Source organism: Mustela putorius, unplaced genomic scaffold, assembly GCF_011764305.1.
Source record: "Mustela putorius furo isolate JIRA1106 unplaced genomic scaffold, ASM1176430v1.1 tig00003834_pilon_pilon_pilon, whole genome shotgun sequence".
In the NCBI taxonomy this organism is placed as follows: domain Eukaryota; kingdom Metazoa; phylum Chordata; class Mammalia; order Carnivora; family Mustelidae; genus Mustela; species Mustela putorius.
Window position 1 is genome coordinate 77,564,148 of NW_025421987.1, and position 26,220 is coordinate 77,590,367.

The 26,220-nt window shown below is 32.5% G+C and overlaps 1 protein-coding gene across 5 annotated transcripts in view; it reads left to right on the forward strand.

Annotated features, from left to right (window-relative positions):
* The window catches only part of NAALADL2 (N-acetylated alpha-linked acidic dipeptidase like 2), a 1,340,010-nt gene that overhangs the window by 1,168,688 nt on the left and 145,102 nt on the right, over positions 1–26,220 (forward strand). For all 5 annotated transcript variants that reach the window (XM_004756608.3, XM_045088639.1, XM_004756611.3 and 2 more), the window contains one exon: positions 8,338–8,433. In XM_004756608.3, coding sequence (XP_004756665.1) covers positions 8,338–8,433 — 96 coding nt within the window. The remainder of the gene's footprint in view (positions 1–8,337; positions 8,434–26,220) is intronic.

The following is a 26,220-nucleotide window of genomic DNA, read 5'->3' on the forward strand; positions in this document are numbered from 1 at the left end:
ATCAGCACACATTCAATGATTAAGAGATGAAAGAAGGCAAGATATATAAAGGAGATTAACTGGATGAAAGTCTAAAATGTGAAGATTGGATCCTATGAAAGTATATTGTTGGTATATAAGAACTTCAAGATAAAAAACGCATCATAAATGCATTGAAATGTTATGCATTTTGTTGCTTTTATTTTCACTTCTTTTAAAAAAAATTTTATTTATTTAATATTTTTTCAGTGTTCCAAAATTCATTTTTTATGCATCATACCCAGTGCATTTTTAAGACTTGTATTGCAATAATTACCCCCCTCTTTAAAGTACTTTACAGGGAAAGAGAAAATGTTTTAAAAATGTGCGCGCACACACACACACAGTTTTTAGGATGGCTTTCCAGAAACTGTTCTGCAACTTTTTGACAATCATTTAGCCATTTGAATTTTCCATGTTTTACTCTGTGTATCTGGTTTAAATTAAGATTTCTAATGGTTCATTTAGGTCTAAAATTAGGATGCTATCTCAATATGAATAGAACTATTAAAGTACCTTGAATATTTTCAGTATTTTCAATAAAGCCAATGTTATGGACTTTCCTAGAACTTGAAAAAATAATTGAAATGAAAAAAATGCTGGAATTCAGAAAATAATGTCCTAATATTGTTCCACATTTGACCGTTGGTTTTGTTACACTTCTGTTTAAAGTCTGCATTTTCTCAGGTCTGCTTTACTTTGAATAGTAATGAGGAGCTTATGTTTCAAAAATTATTGCTGTAATTACCTTTTTCCTCAGCCCAGCACATTATGAATGTCAGTGCCATTCAAAGCCTGCAAGTGTTTTAATTTCATATATTAAATTTAAGTATTGATGTGTATATTCTCTTATGCAGAAAAGAGACTATTGCAGTGAAAGAAGTACACATGAGACTTCTTAGATTCAATTCAATTTAGTCTAAACAGGGAGTCTTTGATTATATCCTTTAACTGTATATAGTGTTTATGCTGCTTATGTAGAGTAGAGTAAGTCTTGGAGGGAACCGGAACAAGAGGTGGCGGAAATCATCCTTTTCCACTTAAATTAAAAAAAACTGAAATCTGGGGTGCCTGGCTGGCTCATTGGATTAAGGCCTCTGCCTTTGGCTCAGGTCATGATCCCAGAGTCCTGGAATCTAGCCCCGCATAGGGCTCTCTGCTCAACAGGGAGCCTGCTTTGCTTCCTTCCTCTCTCTGCCTGCCTCTCTACCTACTTGTGATCTGTCAAATAAATAAATAAAATCTTAAAAAACAAACAAACAAACAAAAAAACAACCCCTGAAATCTTTGGCTAAGGGGAATTTTGGCAATAAGGAATAGGCATTGCATAGGAATGGAAGTGTGGGCTGTGGAATCAGAAAAATCTGGGTTTGAATCCAGGCTCCACTTACTTAACGATGTGACCTTGAGCTAATGTGTGGAACTCATTGGTTCTTAAATTCTCCATCTGTAAAGATAGGGTCATAATAGTTCCCACTTTAAAAGTATGTATGTAGATTAAATATTATTGTATTCATCCAAGTCATGTTCATTAAGTACCAACTACACAGAAAAGGCATGTACAGAATGCCTTTTGTCTAGATCAATACTTGTTAAACCTACATGAACTAAATATTTTAAATGATTATATCTCAAAAAATGCAAAGGGTGTATTTTGGTATGGCAGTAACTTAAAGTTTAGTCAACTCAATCTAGTATAGAAATGAATTAATATAACCTTTAAATGTTTTCTTTACCTATGTATATGCACAAACTTCTTTATATAAGTTATTTATATCTTCCAACTTACTTATATCCTACCCTTATTTCAAAACCTTTCTCTCCAATGGCTTCTCTAGTTACAGTTCAGTTTTCTGGGTAGCTTTCCTGAGCTTTAATTCTTTCCCTGTAATCCTATAATCTATTTATTTCCCTAAGATTTCCCTGCTTTTTTTTTTTTTAAAAAAAATACCTTGTTATCTTCTAGATACTTTCTCTCACATTAAAAAAATAAGTCCACATTGATCCTCTCTAAAACACAATAAATGAACTTTTCTTTGATTCTTTAACTCTCTTTAGGTAATGATAAGTGTTTTTTAACTTTTCAACCTAATGTGAATTTCTAGAGAGAATAAGGTAGTTCATAATGTTGCACTTCTCACTTTTACTCCTCAGCTGATTGCATTGTCTCCTGTGCTCACTAATCCATAGAAACCCCTCTGACAAAAGATACCAGGAGCCTTTGAAATGCTACTTCCAATGGATAATTTTCATCTTATTGTATTTCTTTACTTCCTTTGAAGCATTGATTATTCTTTGCCAGACATTCTCTACCTTTCTTTCTCCCGTAAAGTCAAACTCGGATGCTACTTTTCACTTTCTCTGATTATTCTATCTATAATGTTTTCATGGATTTTATTTTTATTTTTCCTTAAGTATAGGTGCCATTCAGAGTTTTTGCTATTTCTCAGAGATCTTGGCTATATTCCCTGTACTTCTAAGACTATATATGGGCTATATTCATCGTACTTCTAAGACTACATATGGTGTTCTTTACATTTATTATGTGCATGCTTCTCAAATTATTATTTTTTAAATGTTTTATTTATTTATTTGACAGACAGAGATCACAAGTAGGGAGAGTCAGGCGGGGGTCTAGGGAAAGCAGACTCCCTGCTGAGCAGAAAACCTGAAGCTGGGCTCGATCCCAGAACCCTGAGATCATAACCTCAGCCAAAGGCAGAGACTTAATCCACTGAGCTACCTGGGCACCCCTCAAATTATTTTTATTCCAGTTTAGAATTTGGTCATGAGCCAAACAGATCTTGAATAATATAGTGGCTCCTCTTCTGGGATAAGTTTATATGGATAACTTACAAACACCTTACTTCAAAAATTTAAAATCTAGTTTCTTTTGTCCTAAATCATGTGTTTCTATATTTTCTAAGGTAATGAAATATGTATCCACTTATTTTATCAAATCTAGAAATACTTGCAATCTTGACTCCTTTTTAAGACTTCCACAACCAGTTAATTACCAAGCACTTCATCGTAAACATTTTATCTTCAACATCCGTTAAACTGATCCCCTCCTCCCTAGTTCTACTGCAACTGTCCTGGTTTAGTCTCTTCCAGTTTCTCACTGTGGTACTGCAACAGCCTTCTGGGTAAACTCCCTGCTTCCCATCATATCTTTTTAAAAGTTATCCCCCACATAGATGTCAATGTGTGCCCTCCTCAACACACACTTGAGAATATCCCTTGCTCTATTCAGAACACTCTAAGGACTTCTTGTCTCCCACAGAAATGGTTTTTAAACCTTAACAGTTGTAGATTTTAAACGAGAAATTTCACAAGGATAATACACAATCACCTATTTATAGTAATTTAAATTTCAAAACTCTAACTTTTGCTTGCATAAAAAAAGCAATTCCTGACAAATGTGAAAGAAATCAGACACCACCCAGTTTTAATGTAGTCCTTTCCTCCTTCCTGAGCACATTTTTGTCCTTTGTTCCTTTGATTAATTTTGACATGAACTCTTTGTGAAGAACCAGCATGTTTACATGTTTTTAACCTTATGGATTGATAATACTAAGATTGAAAAATTAACAACTTACTCAAAGGTGTCTGGCATTTTTTACTATTTTTTTAAAGATTTTATTTATTTATTTGACAGACAGAGATCACCAAGTAGGCAGAGAGAGAGGAGGAAACAGGCTCCCTGCTTGAGCAGAGAACCCAATGTGAGGCCCGATCCCAGTACCCTGGGATCATGACCTGAGCTGAAGGCAGAGACTTTAACCCACTGAGCCACCCAGGTGCCCCCGTTTTTACTATTTTAATACAAAAGGGCTCCCATGTCTTAAAAGGCTCCTAGTATAGTAAAATAAATAAATAAATGTAAGAAAACCACAGTGTAATAAATGATGAGGAAAAGTAAGTATAAAGTGATATGGAAACACTGACAAGAGCACAATGAACTCTGATGTGTTGGTGAAGATCAAGGAAAGCAACTATAGGAAGAAACCTGATAACCAGATGGAGGAAGAACATTTCAGGCAGATGAGGAAATGGCCCAACTATAGGAACAGACATAGTAAAGGTAAGGTTGGGTCCAGTTTGGTGAATGGGCTGCTACACTATTAACAAAAGTTATTTGGAAATAGTGTGAAATAGTTATGAGAAAGAAAGAAATCTGGAGATAAAGATTTAGAAATTACCATTTTGAAGATGGTAGTTGAAGTCAGAAAAGTAGATAAAACCACTTAGCCTGTGGAAAAGAGAAGACTGAGAGTAGACCACCTAAAAATGATAGTAAGATTAAAAAAAAAAAGAAAACCCAGTTCGGGAAGATAATAATATACATGCAGAGAACCAGCTGGGTCAAATCAGTGACTTTAGACAAAAGAATTGAAAGAAAGAAGGTGTCCTAAATATGGTGAAATCTTACAGAAAGGACAAGTAAAGCAGTGACTGGAGACAAATGGAATTTTACACCATATTCTAGATAGAATTTTCTTATCAATATCTTTTCTTCTGTAATATCTTTATAAGGGTCTTCAGTTGGCAGGCATAGAGTATTAAGTTTTTCACATATCTTGATTTACTCCTTTATTTTAAACTATCAATAATTGTTCTAAACAAAAGTCCTTTCTAAGTGGTTAATGGTGCTTAACTTCTCTCTTCATCTACAGATGGGAGCCATTATTAAACAGCCATCACTCAGAATTAATGTAATAGTAGTAGAAAACTTTCACAAAGCATATATCCTTCTTTTAATTTTCTCCTTATTTTTATATCAGGATATATAAATGCCAGTCTATGAATGATAATGTTTTATGTGATATACACACATATATGTAAAGAATGGGAGTAACTTAATGTTTTCAAAGACAGTGATATTTGATGTATTGTGTGTTCAATTCCCATTAGATTAAGCTCCATGAGATTAAGGATCGTGTCTTGCACTTAGTGTAGTAAATAGCATATAGAAGGGTCACATGAGTGTTTTTTAAAATAAATAAATAAGGCCGTAGAAGCAAAGATAATAAATAAATGAGGCAGTAGAAACAAAGAATGGCAAGAGATACATGAAGGAATAAGAGAAAGAAATGGATTACACAGGAGAAAAGGCTCATATGGATAATTTAAATTAACATGTACTGCTACTAAATAATTGAAAGTTCAATAAAAACCTCATTAATTATAACTCCCTGTTTATCTTCCACGGTATCGTTCAATTTGAGGCAGGCTGATATTTTACCTTTGCACTATTTATGAAGTTTTGTTTTGCTGAGTAAACTAATAAAATAAAATTATGTCAAGAAGTTCTTTTAAAACCACCGGTGAAACAAACTTCTTTAGGACTTCAGGCTTAAATTATTAAATGAAAATGAATGCCACAAATTATTCTTGCCATTCTTTTATTAAGTTGATTAAAAGGTATTTCTCTTTAGAAAAACAAACATATCTAAATACAAACTATACCCTGTCTTTCATAGGATCCTAGAGCAGTCTTTGGATTTCCTTTAATTCAGCATCCTACTGAAATTACCACCACCTTACCACCACCCTTACCAACATTGTTATGATATTTATTACCATTAGCCTTATCATCAATGCCATTAATATAGTATGTCCTGTGTGTCAGGCATTGGACAGTTCACAATATCTCTGTGAAGTAGATGCTATTGAAGTTTTTCAGATGTGGTAACTCATCCTTTGGAGATTAAGATGTTTAAGATGACATAATTATTAAGTGGGAAAACCAAAATTTTAATGTATTTTTATGTTGACTGCCCAAAATGTCTCCAAAAATCCTTACTGATAAAAAAAAAAAAAATTAAGTTTATGAGACCTATTGTCGTGAGGAAGAATAACATCCTGGCTGAGCGTATTGGTTTTCTAGGGCTGCCATAACAAAGCACCACAGATTGGGGATGCAGACATCTATCGTTCAGTGTAGTATTAGAGGTGGTTCCTTCTGAGAAGTGTGACCAAAAAATCTGTCCCAAGCCTCTTACCTAGCTTCCGGTGATTTTCTGGCAAGCTTTGATGTTCCTTTTGCTTGTAGACTCATCACTCCACAATCTCTGTCCTTGTGTTCACATGGTTTTCTCCCTGTGCTGCACATCTATCTCCAAATTTTCTCTTTTTAAAGGACACCAGTCATACTGTATTAGGGCCCCACTCACTCCAGTATAACCTCATTCTAGATTAGGTAGCTACATCTGCAATGACCTATTTCCAAATAAGATCAGATTCTGAGATAGTGAAGGTTAGAACTTGAATATATGAATTATTCAACCCATAACACTGAGTCTTAGTAGACTCTCTCTAAATGGGGAAATTAGGGAAAGCTATTTATAATATTTTAGCCTGGTTGTGTGGTTTTATGGTAAAGCTTAAAAAGTGGAGTAATGGTTGGAACTGGGCAGAGTTTCTGACAGAGATTAGTTTTAGGTTGGAGGGCAAAATGAGGAGAGGAACATAAAACATGTGTTTATAAATCAGCTGCTGGTATTTGGTTTTATCATCCAAAAGTGGGTATATTCTGAAGCAAACAGATAAATTACTTTTGTTTGATCACAGTTTTGTTAAAAATAGGGGATGAAGAGTGTGCCTGATAACAGCATTGTTTAATTTCTAGGAAATTGCTAATATGCTGGGTTTAGTCCTGCCCTGATATGTTGGTATGACTTCAGAGTCAATTAACTCCATTATTCTTTCGTTCTCATGATTGATAATCCCAAAGTAGTCTGTGCTGTATTGCTCTAATAAATAGCTTTATTAGATAGTTATTTAAATATTTAATTTATTAAATAATAGAATTCAATTTAAATTGGTTGCCCTGTTGTAGTCATTGCTGGTTAGATTTGCTTGACCCCTTCTTCCCTATGATAGCCTTCATAAAGATTATCTATCATTCAGTAGTCTACCTATAAACATACATCCTGTCGCGATTCTTCTATTTTCTAGACAAATCCTAGTTACTTCAGGTTTTCAAGTAAAAGCTATATTTATATGGTTAAGTAATAATCATCTCATTGGATGTTAAGAATGTTGATAGCTACAAGATCATTATTTTGGATAGAGTTTTAGTCCTTTTGGACTACTGTATCAAAGTATCACAAACTGAGTGCCATAATAAGCAACGGAATGTAATTTCTCACAGTTCTGGAGGTAGGAAATCCAAGATCAGGGTGCCAACATGACTGAGTGAGGACCGTTTTCCAGGTTGCAAACTTTTTGTTGTATCCTCACCTAAAGGAAGGTGCTAGGGAGTTCTGTGAAGTCTGTTCTATAAGGGCACTAATCCCAATTACATGGATGAAACCCTCATGACCTGATCATTTCCTAAATGCCCCATCTCCTAACACGATTTCCTTGGAGATTAGGATTCCATTATAGGAATTTTAGATGAACATGCATATTTAGACCATAGTAGATGCTAACATTGTCAGCATCCTGTGTCTTATTATACTCTGAAATTTGTTTACACATGGAAATACAAAATGACTAGTTAAATTTTTTTCTGATTAAAAAAAATATGTTCGACTGATTTCAAGCATCATAATACCAAGTTTCTGATAGAGTCAGCATGCTCTCATTTTATTGGAAGTATGTGGAACCATGAGACCAATCTACCCAGAATATCTTACTATCACTTTGAAGTGAATTTTGCAATATTTAAAATGTCCTATACACTTTTGCCTAGGCTTTTTAAGATGGTAATCATGTTTGTCAAAAACATTCTATCCTACCAGCCTTAGAACATAAAATTCAATATATAAATCAAAGAAAGGGTTTCACATATAGGTTTTGTCTTCAAGATATCTTGCTTTACATATAAGCCTGCATTTGAGAAAAGAGAGGGCTGCAAAGAATTATCTCCTCTAAATAAAAAAAAAAAATCTTTTTTTTTTAAAGATTTTATTTATTTATTTAACAGATAGAGATCACAATTAGGCAGAGAGGCAGGCAGAGAGAGAGGAGGAAGCAGGATTCCCGCTGAGCAGAGAGCCTGATGCGGGGCTTGATCCCAGGACCCTGGGAATATGACCTGAGCTGAAGGCAGAGCTTTAACCCACTGAGCCACCCAGGTGCCCCCCCAAAAATAATCTTTTGTAAATAAAAATAAGAGTTATAGAATTCTACTCATTTTTTATATAAGTGGTCTGCAATTGGTTAATTAGATCAGTAGAATGAAGGCCAACAATCAACAGAAAACTTAACGCAATTTAGAGCCCTTTTGAATCTTTAAGGAAAATCCAATAAGCACTTGAAAAAAAAAATCAATGAAGAGTTTTAAATGTCTCTTTTCTGATTTTTCTGCAGGGTCCAAGTTTTCTCTCTGAGGCCCTTTTCCCTAAACGTGCAAGAAAAATTGAAGAAATGGATCCTTTTTTCAACCTTCATGAAGCCATTACCAAGGTAGGAGATAACTGCATTCATGGGCAGAGTTGGGGAAGTTTGGGAGGGTTTTGGTGGTAGGTGGAGAAAAAGAAAATAACCAATCAAGAGAAATTTTATGTTTCCATTTATAATATATGCTTGAAAGGATTTTAAGTACTTCCCATTACTTTGCTAAGGAGTAAGGATGATACACTACTCAATCAAGATCATACAGAGCAATAGCATGATTTGTATTCAAAATCAATCCTTAATAAAACAAATAGATATTTTTTTTCTTTTTTCTTCATCTGAAAGTAGAGTTGTAGTGTACTCTCAAGTACACCCTTTGATTAAGGTCAGTATCGTTGAATTTCTTTATCTTCAATGTTTTGTTTCAGTATTTAAGATATTTGGTTATTTATGGTGGTACTTTTTAGTTGCAATTAAAGAAAAATGGCTACTTAAAAAAAAAAGCTGAATTTATAATAGATGTTTTTATACTATGATGGTCATTCCTATATTTTTACTCAAAACTCTTAGGTATATGTTTATAATATGGAGAAAATTAAATTGTACAGTATGGAGTAAATAAATTTAATGTTCTGACATCATAGGACATCATATGAATTTTTACATTTACCAACAGTTTGTCTAACCTGTCATAACCTCCCTTTTGGGAATAGAGTTTATAGAGAATATTGGCATTTCAGCACATTTAAAATAATCCATATTTATATATGCTTAGTTGAAAGAACTGAATCATTCTTAAATCTTCTTAGTGAAATTTTACAAGGCTATTTTTCTCCTTCAGAAACAGGAAATGTGATATAATTAACTGAACTCAATAAGTGGCACTGGAATGAACTCAGAATACAAACTAGGATTTTAGATCTACCCTAGCTTTTTAATAAAACTGTGAATTTATTTTTTCTGAACATTTGAAATAAGAGGAGTTTGTACCACATTTTACTTAAAATTCTCCTAAGCTCGAAATATCTGAATCCTAATTACATTTATACCTCTTTGCTTTGCAATTAATTTTACTTCCTTATTTTAGATTTTAATGTTCCCATTCTTTAATATCCCTTTGTATTTGGATATAACAACATATACATTTCCCTCAAATAATAGTTCCTTAGTATTCAAAATATTAATTATGTTCTTAATACTTGTAAAGATGATAGAGTGATAGATAAAAATACATATCTATATGTATCTATATACCTATTTAAATGAGTATATGCTTCTGCATCCATTTAGATGAGAGTGTGTTTGTGTGCATGTGTGTGCTCATTCAAATATTCTGGATACTCAAAATCTAGGTTTAACTTACTTATTTTTAAGTGAAGCATTAGAGGATTTTAGGGCAATGGAATAGTAACATTTTTTTTTCCCCATTTCTTTCTGCTTTCCTCTGGATCAGGGAATTCATTGATTTTTGTGGAATGAATAATTTGAGACCCTACTGGTATCAGGTGTATAATGAGAGGTGTAAACACATACTGATTCTTGCTGCGTGATGTTTTGGCACTCCACAACTCCTAAGAGCATGTCGGGAAGCAGGGATGGGGCAAGAAGGGAGTAGAGGAACATGGGACATAGCCTAGACATAAAAATGAGTTCTGTACTTAGTGTGAAACACAGAAAGTCAGAGACTGTTTGAGAAAATGCACAAATTTGTGCGCAGATATTACCACAGGTTCTATATTTATTTTAAAATTTATTTCCTAGGTAAGCAGATAATTAACCCATTAAATGGATATTAGAAAAAATTCTATGAAGAAATAAAGCATGCCAAAGTGCAGAAGTAAGTGACTTCTGACACTTTTTATGAGCAAATATATTTATCTAATGTTGATACTGTTTCCCCAGTCATCATGTTTACCTAAGGTAACACCTCGTGTTGGAGACATAGGCCAAGAGAAGAAATTGTGCTTTAGTAGTTCAATCTTAGTTTTCCAGTAAGAGAAACGGGGGAATCACAAAAAGAAGTACTTAATAAATACTTTATTTTAAGGTCAAATTTTTTTTAATCAACAACAAAATAAAAAATATAAATATGGTGAGATTGACTAGGCAATGACTAGGAAATATGGAGCATACATTTTATTACCTTGGCTACCAACTTGTTCTTTTATTTAGTAAAACTCTATTTTATTGTCTATACCAAAAAGGAGTACACTAGTAATGACTTTCCTCATGAAGATTCTATGAGGTTGAAAGATCATGTATATATTTTCCCTGGAAATGCAGTATGGATTTAATTGAGTATAATTATCAACACATTAAAAAATAAGAGTGCTGATGTCTTCAAATAGACTCTTACCTGCACCTTCTGTATTTAGTTTTCACTTTAAAGTAAAAAAGAATGTTAGATAGGAAAGCATATGAGTAAACTAATTAATTAAACACTGAGAATACGCTGGTAGGTTAGTGTGTACAAATGGAATACATAATTTAATTTGTAAAAGATTGAACCCTTTAAAATATTTTGTTTTAGTAAGAATAGTAGCGGAATTATCATAGTATACCACGCATTTAGTACACTCATATTTCATGTAGCAGTGAGATATTATAGAAATAATAATGGACTTTGAATGAAAAGACCCAGTTAGGTATAAATTCTGTCACTGTGAATTCTGAAAATTTGATGTGAAGTAAGAAACGTGTTGGAAAATGATAAAACACAATTACTGATATTATACCACTTATAAAACATTTTTAAAAATCTGTATTAAATGAAATATTGAAGATTCTAGTCCTTATTTCTCCAAACAAAAGTTTGAATTCAATACACAGCATTATAACACAATCACATATTTATTTTATCTAATTAAATAAATATAAGAAGCATATACATCTAATACAAATGATCGTGTAATGTAATCTATTATCCTTTACAAGTGAGTAACTTTGTATTCTGGACCTCTGTTATAGATCACAAATACAATTTATGTAAAATTAAATTACAGCTTCCAAGCATTAAAAGTTAATAATCTATCAATAGTGTTTTTTCCCCAAATTAAAAAAAATGAAAACAAACAAACTGCACATAGATGGGATAGGAGCTATGAGTCCTGGTATGTAGCTCTCCAATGCTGTCCTGCAGTTCTTTAAAAATATATATTTTTATAAAGTATGAATTTATCCTGGCATTTGTCTTTTTGATATAAAGCATGGAACCTAAGAAAGTAATGAATGAGACTCAATATTGATGCTAAAAGGTATAATTCATCATTGCTTCATGACAGTCCGATGATACAGTATAAAGTCACCAAAGGGCATCACATACTGCATTGCTGTTGAAGATGTTTTCTTATCTTCTATAATTACCTTTAAAAACAGCATTTGATTTTTTAAGTATCATAGAAACCAAACTGATTTCTCCAAAGACTACACATGAATGAAATACCAATATAAATCTTAGCTGCTTAATCCTTTAATAAGTGAATAAAAATCGCCATGGATTTGTTTTGAAATAGGCTTATTTCTCCTTTGTAGTTAGGAATTGTCTAGTTAGGTTTCTGAATTCTCAACATTTAGCTCATAAATTGTAATTAGTTATCTAAATATTCTAGGATGAAGCAGAACACTTGAAATATAAAAACAATTCATACAAGAGAATAGGTCCAAGGGACTAAACAGGTAAGGGAAGAATTTTAACATAACGTAACAAAAGAGGTGATAGTGACATAAACAAGTTATGAGAAGAAAGATGATGGAGTTCATGCTTCTGACTAGATTTGAAGAATTCACCAGAAAAGTGACATCTGAAGAATTTAAGAAATATTAACTTTATATTAACGTCAATGAGCTTCCCTTGAGAGTTCTCTAAAAAGCAGATTGTTGATGGTATTGTGTAAGAAATAATTATATGTATTTTGAATAACAAAAGACAGATTTGGGAGACATTTTTAGGTCTGAATAACAGGATATATGGTTTACTGGATATGGGGTATGAAGCAGAGTAAAGAGTAAAGGACAATTTGAATACCTCCACTTTGGACAAAGTTGATATTATTGAATTAACCAAATTAGGTGTTGGACTGAAGAAAGTGATAGAGTCTAACGTGAAATTTTGAATACTTAGTGAATCTAGACAAATATATTATAGGAGCAGTTGGATACATGAGGTTGGAGCTCAGGAAGAAAAAGAATTCAATGTGTTAGCTGATGTAATAACCACTTGTCACATGTGGCTTTAAACTAAAAAAAAAAAAAAAAAAAAAAAAAAAAAAGAAATGTAACTAGAATTTAATTTCCTCAGTACCATTAGCCACGATTTACATGTTTAGTAACCATATACAGGCAGGAGCTACTGCATGGAATAGCATAGATTATAGAACATTTTCTTCATTGATGAAATGTTGATGATGATGATGTTACCTTGGCAATAATCATGCAGAGAATCAAGAGTGACAGGGAGAGGACAAAAGCCCCAGGGCAGAATGTTTTATGGGATCCACAGGAAAAGATACATTATAAGAAAGAGGAAGTGTCCAAAAGCATATCCTCCCACAGCTTCACAGCATTAAGATGGCTAAAATTAAAAACAAAACTAAAGAAAATGAAACAGAAGATAACACATGTTGACAGGATGTGGAGAAATTGAAAACCTTGTGCACTGTGAGAATATAAAATGGTACAATTGTTGTGGAAAACAGTGGCAGTTTCTTAAAAATTTTAAAAAAGAATTATCATATTACCTACCAATTCATATTATCATATTATCTACCAATTCCACAGAACTGAAAGTGGAGTCTTAGAAACATATTTGTACATCCATGTTGCTAACAGCATTATTTACAATAGCTAAAATGTGGCCATAGATGGATAAATGATTAAGTAAAATGAGGTATAAATATACAATGGAATATCATTCAATCTTCAAAAGGAAGGAAATTCTGACATTGGCTACAACATGGAGGAAACTTGAGGACATCATGCTAAGTGAAATAAGCCAGTCACAAAATGACAACTACTATATGGTGTGATTCCATGAATATGATATACTTAAAGGAATCAAAACCAAGGAGAAAGAAAATACAATGGAGATTGGGGTAGGAATGGGGGAATTTTAGTTTAGTGGATATAAAGTTTCATTTTTACATCTTGTGACTTACACAAGGTGTAAGAGTTATAGAGAAGGATATTGGTACTGGTTACACATTATGAATGTATTTCATACCACTGAACTATAACTTAAAATCTGTTGATGGTAAATTTAATGTTATGTGTATTTTACAATAATTCTTAGAAATTCAGGAAAAAATGTGTATTTACCCAATTAACTAGTCATCCACAGTAACTTCTGAACCACTTATTTAGAATTTGAAAACATCTTTTTTCTCTTCATTTATGCCTGATACTCAGTTCTTTGCCATTATCCATAAAGAGTTCACGTGAGTTGTTAACCATTTCTTCGGTCTACTTTTTTTAAAAGATTTTATTTTTATTTTGAGAGAAAGGAAGGGAGCAAGCACAAACCGGTGGTGGGGGGAGGAAGGGCAGAGGTAGAGGGAGAAGCAGACTCCTGGTTGAACAGGGAGTCTGACGAGGGCCGCGATCCCAGCACCCTGAGATCATGACCTGAGCCAAAGGCAGATAATTAAGCAACTGAGCCACCCAGGCGACCCTGGTCTACTTTTAATTGATGTAACATCTTGTATTTTTTAATATATTTTTGGATTGAATATATTTTATTAACATTTTCTTGATAATTTTTGCCATAATACACAATAAATGATGACTGATAACTGCATTTTAAACAAAACAAAAAGACTATAATTGTAAGGAAAAGAGTTTTAAAATCAAGTGTCAATATATAGCATTGGGGTAGGAGAGGAAAGATGCTATCTATTACATTATTGGATTAATAGTACATTTCTTCTGGAACCACAGATGCTCTATATTATAATTTAAAATCTCTAAGTATGAATAGTACAACCAGGAAAACAAAAGTACCTTATGCATGTGGTACCATGGCAACTAGCAAATGACCTAATTCTGTTTGTGAGCTTCCTTAAGAAATATCAATTTATTAGTTATTTCATTGTTCTTCTCACCTAGTTTAAGAAAAAATGATTTCTTTAATTATTGCAAGATATGCAATATTGACACATTTTCAGTATAGGGTTTTAAGTGTGTATGGATTTCTTAAGTGTGTATGGATTTCTTCCTTTTCTTATAAAATATCGAAATAGAGATCTCATAAAATTATTTGGATATTGTAATATTCCAAAGAGAAAATAATAGAAATAAGATAGTATGTATTCCCATTATGTATGTTGAGAAAGTTGCAGTGAGACTAAATTGTAGAAAAAGGCAGCATTTGTATAAAGTCTTGGAGTCAAGGCTAGTAATTCTTATATAGTTTGTATTCTAACAATGTAGTTATATTTGCCCTTATTTATAACTATAAATTTTAACTCAGTTCTGCAGTGGTGTGAATAAAGGCTAATGGTGGTGTCTTCAATGATGAAAAACATTTAACTAAGTCTAATTTTTAACCATTTCAGCTAATGTTAGATACATTTAGAGTTAATAACAAAAATCACTATGCCTAATACAGTTATATTCTGCTAATTAATTTTAACACATGATTTGTGAAATATGAATCTGCAATTATGTTTAAATGTCACTGATAAATATGTTTGTACCAGTTGTTGTGATATTAAGATTCTTAGAGCATGATAACTGAAAACAATCCACTAAAACATTCTATTCATTTTATAACTATAAAATAGAAAGGCGGAATAAAATACAGAATAATTTTGTTTTTCTTGAGATATCTTTCTAAGCTATGGCTTAAAAATTATAGCTTAGTAGCCTTACATAAAGTAAGCCAAAAAAGGAAAAGACCAAATACCTTTAATTTAGTTTCCTGAATTCCAATGTCATGTTGTATTCATGAGCTAATAGGTTTCTGGTACAGTTCTTTAAATGCTTAAAAACCTGACTATGATTTCTAATCTGAATGAGCAAATCTGAGTGTCTTCCAAGTATCTTTAATGTTGGTATATTATTTGGATAAAATATGTCAAAATTGTCTTCTGTTTCGCAAAGCAAGTGTAATGACATTCTTTAATCCTATTTGTACATTTGAGGTGATTCTGAAGCTGTGAATGTAAGGCTTTTGTTATTTTTAAAAATATTTCAAAAATATTTTCCTGCTATAACAAATTATTGTTACTAGATGCAAGATGTCTCCATGGGGATCTATACGATGTTTCATGACATGAACCAAGCCAGAAAGTATCCTAAATATATATTTTCAATGTAGAGATTGTTCTTCCTAATAAAGGATGTTGGTTGAAGCTACTCAAGGGAGATGATGGGATATTAAAACCAACCTCCTACGCTTTGAAAAGGAAATATTTTAGGTGTATATTTTCTTCATAAATGTATAATTAAACTCAATCTCTTCATTTACTGAAGTGGGAAATGGTGCTGACTATATTTTCTCTTGCCCAGAGAGGTTTGGTTTATTGTTTTTCATTATATGGCACAAATATTATAGTTTCTAAAGTCATGCCTTATACTCTCAGTTTCTCTTTTCCTTTTTGTTTTTATTACTCAAAAGCAAATGGGTACACAGTATCAGCTTGTTAAAATTTGACTCCCTTTTTGAAGGGAAGTTAATCATCAAAGTAGATATTTTGCTAAATCACATTAAAAGTGTTATTACTGCATGTTAAGATAGAAAAGCTGTGATTCTAAACATACACTTTTTCTTTAATATATACATAGACTGATTTTAACATGTATTTGTTACAGAATATAAATATGTTAGTGATATAAATCAGGATAGGAAGCTATCTGATCACCTATAAATAATATGACAATGTTATAAAGATTCAGTCAACCGACCTCAGAAAATTTTCTTATGTAATTCAGGAAATGGTAATCTCATCCCATAAAGTAACATTTTTGAATTTTGTATGAGCTAAATATATCGTTCTTATTTCTGGTAAATGTCTATAAGTTGAAAGTGAATTTTAATGTTAGCTTCTTTATTTGCCCCTCACTTTGAGCAAGAGATTCTTTGTCTTTTCTTACCATTCTTAGACGATATCATCCGTTAAGTGATGTAGTCGTACAGAGACAAAAGGCAGAGTAGTCAGTGGATAACAGATTAGCTCTAGATAGGCAGGTAAATGTCCTTCCAAAAATCTGTTGAAATAAAGCCTCCATATAATAAAAAGATTCAAAAGCCCCAAGCAATAATCACTTATTAAAAAAATTCTAATATAACACAACAAACCAGAAGAGTTTATTATAATGGACTTTGATCATGATGCTTACATGTCTTGGGGACAGTACCTACTGCTTCATGTGTTACTGTAATAAAAGATCCCCTTACACACAGAAAGACACACACATACATACACATTATGAGGTATGAATGAATTAATAATACAGATTTTCAGTGCTAGTACTATCTATATTATTCCTTGAATGCTCTGCATTTTTTATATAGATAGATAGATGGATAGATATCTTATTGTCTTCTTTTCTGGGACAGCCTGAATGTCACTCCGTTTTTGTTTGTTTGTTTTTAATAATCTTTGGACCTACACATTATGCTGCTATTGGTGTGATACAGAAAATATTTAAAAATTACAGAGTTTTTTGGCATTTAGTAATCAGCACTTTAATTATGTTGTGGCTCTCAAAAAGTTCACAGGAAGCGGTGTTTTAAGAGAGAATAAATGTATTCCACAAATATTAACAATGTTATGATATTTGTTTTTAGGAACTGAGCAAGAATTAGATTTGAGCAAATAAAATTTTTGCTTGAAAAGCAAACAAAATTTTTGTTTGCAATGGGAAAACAATATTTATTTAGACTTAATTATGTGTGTTTACTAATATGTCTTTTTAATATGTAATACTAAGGTTTAGGAATTAAATGCATTTAAAATTACAGTGTCATTGACCATTAGTGGAGACTCAAGTAGTAATATTTCTGCTTTCTAAAAATAAAACAATAATGAACAATCATAATTATGTTCCCTAGTTGTCAAGAAAAAGAATTATGATCCTTTTAGTTACTGACTTAAGAAAGCTGGGAAGAAAGTAATCCATTTTAGAAATATTTTCTTCAAAAGTGAAAAAAGCCCATTATCAGTTAAGATGTTATTTTTGTCATCAATAAAGACCTACATGCAAACTTGTTCAATATAAACAAAATGATTCTATTTTTCTTATATAACTGAAAATTCCGGAAGAGGCATGCTTCAGGAGTAGCTCAAACATAGCCTTTGATCTACTTATCTGTTATCTTCTCAGTGCTACCCTTGTCTCTGGTGGGACGTTTCAACAGCAGAATTCCCCCATAGTAGAAAATGCTGGCAGCAGTTCTTGAATTGTATCTGTACATAATTCTATCAAAGCAAGAGAGGATCTCACTTCTGGTGACTTTCTCAGAAGAGCAATGGTGCGGATTTCTAGAAAACCCCAGTGAAATGGACCCTCATCTTATTACTCTGAATTGGCATCATGCTTATTCCGAATCATTGCTTGTGACCAGGGAAATAATTGTGCTGATTGGGTTAGGCCTTATTTCCATAAACTAATCACTGTGGAAAAGAAATTAAAGTTTTTAAAAACCCTTATTTGGAAGAATGAGACTAAGCAAGCTCAAGTAATTATGGCTCATCATATCTTCTTTGATTAATAATTTTGGCTAATTCAGATTATTGCTAGCCCATTTGGAGAAGGGTATGAAGACAGAGAGTATGTCAGAATGAAAACACTAAATACCTGGGAACAGGAGACCAAGAAACAAATGCATGAACAAGATACTGATGAGAATCTTAGAAAGCAAGATTATTTCAGCATAGAAAAACTATAGTTTTTGGGCGCCTGGGTGGCTCAGTGGGTTAAGCCGCTGCCTTCGGCTCAGGTCATGATCCCAGGGTTCTGGGATCGAGCCCCACATCGGGCTCTCTGCTCAGCAGGGAGCCTGCTTCCTCCTTTCTCTCTGCCTGCCTCTCTGCCTGTTTGTGATCTCTCTCTGTCAAATAAATAAATAAAATCTTAAAAAAAAAAAGAAAAAGAAAAACTATAGTTTTTATCTCAGGTAACTTGGGAAAATATAAAAGTGTTTTAAAGCAATAAAAGGTTATTGCCTTTTTTTTAATAACATGGCATTTTTGAACCTCTACATGGCATATCTTCTTTCAGTCAACAATTCAGAAAGAGAGTTGCAGTATTTGTTCAGAAGAATTAAGGTGTATTTGACTTTGAAGAATAAGTAAAGGTATGTGTTAGCTGGGTTTTAAGTTTTAGAATAATAACACAAATTTTAATTGGTAATGAAGAGAAGCTGAGCTCTCTCTTCCTCATCCACATTAGTAGGTATAACTGTAGTTTGTTTATTTTTGTTACTATAAAACATTTTTTGATTAAATATGCCAAAGTTTATGTGCTGCTTCACTGTTGATGGGTATTTGGTTTGTTTCCAGCCACTATTAAGAATATTTTTGTATCAAGTCTTCTTGTATAAGATAGATATCAAGGAGTAGAATTACAGACTCATATTTAAACCTATTAGGTAATGCTAAATTGCTGGAATAATTGACTGCCAAGCCCCCTCCCCACCCACCCACAAACACACAACCACCAGAATAGTCTATTGATTAAACAAAAGTTATTACACTGACTTTGCAAAGAGAGGACAACACCTCGACTGAATCTTAGTAATATTTCATGACAGAGTATCTTGGAGGAAATATTAATAGAAGAATTGAGTGTCTAGACTTAAGTTTTAGGGTGAGGGTTTTAATTCAGACAATTAATTGTTAATGGGAAAAATTCATGACAATAAATTAGGGATGGTGGACATGATAAAAGGAAGACTGATGAGTGAGCTATTTGTCCAAGTAAACAACCTATTTCCCAGAGATGCTGATGTTTGCAAGGAAGAGTAAGCTATTGATATATTTGTTTTTTAGAAATTTCTTGAGGCATACAGTGAAGTTATTTATTAAAGCCTTATCTTTATAAACTAAAATTTTCTGGAATAAATAGTTATGTTGACACACTTTTCAGTGCTGGTAGTTAAGCTAAGTGGACTCATATAGTCTCAATTCTTGGAGCCATGTGTGACAATTCTCTTTGATATAATACTCTACCAAACTTGATATTTTTTCATTTTTTCTTATCTGATATTTGCAAATGTTGCCTAATTGTGGTTTAAATTACATGCCTTTCATTGATTGCTAATGAAATTGAATGTTTTTAGGTATTGGCAATTTGGTTTTTCTAGATGTTTGTTTGTACATATATTTTCTAAGTGCTTGTTAAAATCATTGCCAAGTTTAAATTTTTTTATTGGATTGTTTTTCTTTTTTATTGACTCATAGGAGATATTTCTTTATTCTGGCTGTGAACTTGTAAGTTACATGTGTCATAAATATCTTCTCCCAGATTTTGACTTTCATTTCCACTCTTTTTATTATATCTTTTAATGAACAGTTCTTCATTTCAGTGTAATCTAGTTTATTAATTTCTTCCTTTATGTTTAGTGTTTTTAGGGTTTTAAGTTCTTCCATATGCTGGGATAATATTTTTGTACTACTTTATAAATCTCTATAATTATTTTCTTTAACATTTAAATATTTAATCTGCCATGATGATGTTGATGATGATGGTGGTGGTGGTGGTAGTGGTGGTGGTGGTGGTGGTGATTGTGATGATTTAGTTAGGGGTGCAATTTTTTTATTTTTCTACCTAACTTATTGAGAATTCCATCCTTCTTTAATGATGCACAAAAAAACTGTTATATATCAAGTTTCTATGCATGTATAGGTTTGTTTCTGGGCTCTCAATTCGATTTTTCAGACTACTCATCCATCAGTGTACAAACACAATACTTTTTAGCCTTATGTCTTTAAAATAAGATGTCCTATCTGGTAGTTCATGGTTTCTAATTAATTCTTCTGTAAGAATATCTTGACTTTTCTTCCCCTTTGTTCTTCTATATAAATGTGAAAATTAGCTTGTCAGGTTCTACAAAAACCTTGTTGGAATATCAGTTGTGAAATGAAGACACTATATACGTTTTTAAATAAATATTTCTTGATCCAAAGTGGTTGACTATTCTCAAAACGTTATTCTATTACTAGCATCAAATGTAGTAATTGCAATAGCAAAGTAAATAACTGAATATCTTAGTTTTGCAGCTTTGTAGTGCTGAAAATATCCTTAAAAGTCTTTCTTTAAACAACTCATTTTATAGGTAATTAACTGCAAACCATAGAAGTGTAGATCAAAATTAAAGCAGGCATGTAGCTGACATAAGACTCAGACTGAGCTCCAATCTCATTCATTCTCATAAAAAATATTTAATCAGCATCTCTATATAACAATATAGCTATACAGTTCAGGGATATAACAATGTATTTGCCTTGTGTTTCACTATATCATACTGCCTTACATGCCCAAACTAAAACAACAACAACAACAAAAAGAGATTAAATAAATCTTTATGAAACACATTCTGATTGTTGGCCTTGTTTTAGTGACAAAGGATATAGCTGTAAACAAAAGAGGGATGATTATAATCCTTAGGAGCCAAGAATCTATGGGAAATGGATATCATAAAAATATAAAATATAAATACAAACTATGCTAAGGTTCTGAGAGAATGTATAAAGTACTGTTAGCATTTAAGGAGAGCTGTGGGGAATGTTGACTTAATCTGGGGTATCTGGGAAATTTTTCCTGGAAAAGTAATTTTTGAGTTTTTGACCTAAACTGTTTAGTTAAAGAGGGAGGAGAAAAATCAGGCAGAGATATCTATATGACTAAGATATCTGAGCAAAGTGGGAGCCCATTATCCTAGGAAATGAAAGGATTCTATGCCACTGGAAACCAGAGAGCAAGAATAATGATAGTATCAATGAGAAGGAGGGATAGATTTAGTTGATAAAATAGGACCTCATGATGTACACATTGTTTATAAAAGAAAGAAAATTTCCAATATCGTTTGAGAAGCATTCCAAAGCCAATGAAATGGGAAATTTAAAAACAATTAATTAAATTCTTTAGAGTAGGCAATGATGGTTGATTCTATTGATTTTCACTTGGCAATAAATAGCATCAGATAGTTGAGTTGACTAGTCTCAATAGTAATTGGTTCAATGGCCTGATAATACTTAAATAAAGAAAATAGGACAAGGATGTGGAGAAATGAGATCCAATGTAAAATAATTAGTATTAGTTCAATTTGTAGAAATTTAAACTAGAAATCTAGTTTAAAATTAATTTATATTAATTATAAATAATCTGTATAAATCTTCAGCTTTTTTGCCTTTTTCAACTTTTGGTTCAATTATTTTTATGTTCTGAATCTTTAAAATGATACTTCTGTTTCCATGTATTAAATTTGTATCAAACATTTATAGCCTTTTAAAAATATGTTGATATACTTAAAAGTAAGTGACCTCACTTCTAAATACTTTACTATTAATATTTTTTAAAAATAAAACTTATTCCTAAATACTCAAAATAATTTTACGTCTAATAGAACTAATAATTCCTTAATATTAGCTAATATCTATTTCATATTCAAACTTTTCTTATTGTCTTCCTTACACCCCACAGCTAGTTTGTTTAAACCTAGATCAAATTTGGAATCAAATGTTGCATTTGGTTAAGGCTCTATATAGAGTAGTCTCCCCACCTCCCCTCCACCCACATCCTCCACATTGATATGGCGAAGAGACTAGACCAGTTGTCCTTTCATTAGTTTTACTTTCTGGCTATGTGATGTCATTTAACATATTCTTCTATCCTCTGAATATCCCGTGGATTGGAAGTTAAATCTTAAGACCTAATCACACGTTAATATTAAACTTTTTGTCTAAAATAAAATGTAGATGATATATGCATCATATTGTATTCTGTCAGAGGCACTTCTTACCTAGTAGAAATATCACCAATGATTCTAAGATTCATCATTTGATGAGAGTAATGATATTCTTATCTCTTCATTGTACAGTGATGTTTTCCCCTGTTACTAGAAAATTGTATCTATGATGTTAGTTTAGCACAATCAAGTGTTCAATTTCCCGTTATAATAGTCATGAAAGACTATGTTACACTGCAGTAATAAATCCAAAATCTCAGTGGCTCAAAATGACAAAAAATATTTCTCATTCAATAAAAGCCTGCAAATTTCCACCCTATGATGACTCAGAATTACATCTGCATATCAATGCACTCTTTATAATCACCAAGGCAGAGAACGAATGAAATGGACAAGTATGGAGTGGTTCTTAAATGTTTCTGCCCATAAGTAACACTTACTTTCATTCATATATCAAGTCACATGATTATGCCTAACTTTGAGGAGACTGGGGAAGGTATGACTACCATGTATGCTGACAGAGAAGAAACAGAAATAATGGTGATCGGCACAAATCACATTCAATAACCATTTACCTAGTAGTTTTAATGGTAATCAATGATTATTATTGATAATTAATGGTGTTTCTTGCCCAAAACACCAGTTTTACTAAAGATTATAGAATGATAACATTCTAATTTTATCATTTATTCTGCCTTTATTAACAAATATTCTTATGTGAAGTGAAACTATTTGGTTAACTGTGAAATGTATCTTCTACTAAAAAGCAGATTACATGTTTAATTAATTTCCTTTAACAACAATTTTCATGGATTTGGTATAATAGCTGCCTCAAATGATAATAATAAATATTTTTGGTGTTTTCCCTTTGCAGTATTTTTATTTATTTTTAAAGATTTTATTTATTTATTTGACAGAGATCACAAGTAGGCAAAGAGCAAGAGGAGGAAGCAGGCTCCTTACTCAGCAGAGAGCCCGCTGTGGGGCTCAATCCCAGGACCCTGGGATCATGACTTGAGTCAAAGGCAGAGAGAGGCTTTAATCCACTGAGCCACCAGGCGCCCCTCCCTTTGTAGTATTTTTATGGTAAATCAATTTTCCTAGAATCAGTGATCTCCATTTGTTAAAATCATTTGTGTTGGAGATGCTCAGATTGTCACAAATTTGGTAAGAGAAAATTCTTTTAAGTTTGTCCTAAGATTTTTTGACATGACCACATTAATCTTTCTTGGTTTTTGGCACAAGATTCTTGAGACTTGTCTTGCACTATCCCTGCCCATGACCTAGACTGAGCCATTTCTCCAGTGGTCTCTGGTAGAGAAGTGTACTACCTGACCACCAAGGGTGCTCATAATGATGAAAGTATTTAGAATTTAAATTAAGAGAAGTAGAAAATAATACTTTAAATAATTATACAGCCCCCTTGATTTAAACATTGCAGTGTTTTGGGCCTCCGGGGTGGCTCATCTGGTTGAACATCAGAATCTTGATTTTAGTCCAGGTCATGATCTCAAGGTCCTGAGATCCAGCTACACATCAGGCTCTGTGCTCAGTGGGGAGTCTGCTTAAGATTCTTTTTCTTGCTCCATCCCTCTGCCCCCTGCTCTCTCTCTCTCAAATAAATAAATAAATCTTAAAAAAATAATAAACATCAGTGTTTTCCGTAACTTTTTTTTCTTTTACACTCAAAAGTGTAATTCATGGTATCGTTAATATAATTACTTCTAAAACTCTTTATCATGAAAGCCCATAGCTACAGTCTCAAAGTAGACTCTACAGTCCAGTAATCAGCAGATCGTCTTGTGAAAGAAGGAAAAAGAATCTACAATCAATTAGTTTCTGAAAAGGCTGCAAATCATATACACACTATTAGATAATCATAAAATATATTATTAAATCAGAGTCTTTGAAAAGCTGTGACTTAGAGATGGCTGCTTAACTTTATTTAGACCAGTATTTTCAAAATGGCACATATTTTGGGAAATACTAGTCTAAAGTAAGGTTTAAGGATTATAGCTACTCTTCACAATTCAGAGAGTTAAGATCTTCTATTATTATATAATCTCAGCTGTCTTATAAACACATAAAAATAAAATCCTTCTACCTAATGATTTTTCAGAAACATTTTCCATTCCAGAGAAGAAACAATAGAAATTATATTAGCTTGAATAAGCTAACATAAAATAAGGCTTTTTGAATTCTGCAGTGAAAGAACACGATATAGATGTTAATATAGTTTTCTATATCTTTGAACTGATTTTTTTAAAAAAATAGCTAAAATTAAATCATTTGTAATTTTATTGATAGAAAAACTCTTACATTGTAATTAATTTTTAATCCATAGCTATGGATTAATCTTATATGAAATATTGGTGTCCTATAGGCCAATTAGTGTGATTCTTTTCTCTTATTAATGAAATATTTTTTAAAGGTTTTATTTATTTATTTGACAGAGATCACAAGTAGGCAGAGAGGCAGGCAGAAAGAGAGGGGGAAACCGACTCCCCACTGAGCAGAGAACCTGATGTGGGACTTCATCCCAGGACCCTGGGATCATGAGCTGAGCTGAAAGCAGAGGCTTTATCCCACTGAGCCACCCAGGTGCCCCAGTGAAATATTTTCTGAAGAAGGATATAAATATAGTTGTATATATAAACACACACATTCATATTAAAAAAAAAATTGTACCTCCACTTTGAATCTTCACAAAGGGGGGCAACTGGACGTTGCATTCAGTTGTGTCCATCTCTTGGTTTCAACTCATGTCATGGTCTCAGAGTCATGAGATGCCGCCCCACATCAGGCACCGTGCTCAGTAAAAAGTCAGCTTCAGACTCTCTCTCTCTCCCCCACCCCACTGAGCTCTCTCTCTCTAAAGTAAATATTTAAAAGAAAAAAATTTCCACAAAGTATGTATGATACATATTTTGTCATGTATTTGAAATATTAACCTTAAAAATTGCAATACATGTATCTTATATTATCTAAGTTTCTAAAATTATTTAGTTCTATAAAATGCTCATTAAAAATCATCAAAATTTATATTGACATATTTTGTACCTTAAGGTAAGTGATACCTAAGGTTATTTTCAATATGAATTGTATTTTGCATATAGATTATTGGAAATTCAAAATGCAAACCCACATACATGTTATTGTTAAATGTAATATAGCATGTGCACCTCGAAAATTATTTCTAAATGGCTGACATACATGATACGAGGGAAAAAGCAATATCTTTCTTTAGAGTATCATTTAAACTCTCAAATAATAAACTTTATGGAAAAAGAAGGGAAATTTTATTAATTTCATTTGTTGCTTGAGTTCTTCATAAAGACATAGATGTCCATAACTTTCTTCCAGACGCTGACTATTATATTCAGAGTATTTTCCATTGTTTTGTCTTAAAATCAATGAAATTCATTTTGAATCTTTGATTACAGAATTTCATCTGTTACAATTTTTGAAAGATTCTCTTAAAAAGAGGCATGGTTTGTGAGGATTAAGATCTAATAGGCAACTTTGCTTGTTGTGTATTCTATTTAATCTTTAGAAGAAAGCACAATTCGCTGGAAAGCACAAGGACTCCAACAAATGATTGAGAAGTGTTTCGCACCTGGTGCCCTGCGTGAATTTAAGAACCATCTAATTAAGATGAGCCTTAGCAGCACTTATATTACTGTCCACAGAGGGCTTCTTCAACAGTTACTATGGCATCGTGGCAGAAAAAAAGTCTCTAGCCAGCAGCTCTCATTTCTTGAGCTTGTTATTGCACTGTATTTATTATCTTTGGATTTCCCATCTTTGGATTTCCCTTAGAGAAATCAGAAACAAAGCATTTAGTTTACAATGTTGGTTTGGTCCAGATCTGGTGTACCCCCTGGTAGAGTATTGTTACAACATTACAACATTCAGTACAAAGCAGTGAACACTAATGCCATGTCTTGTGT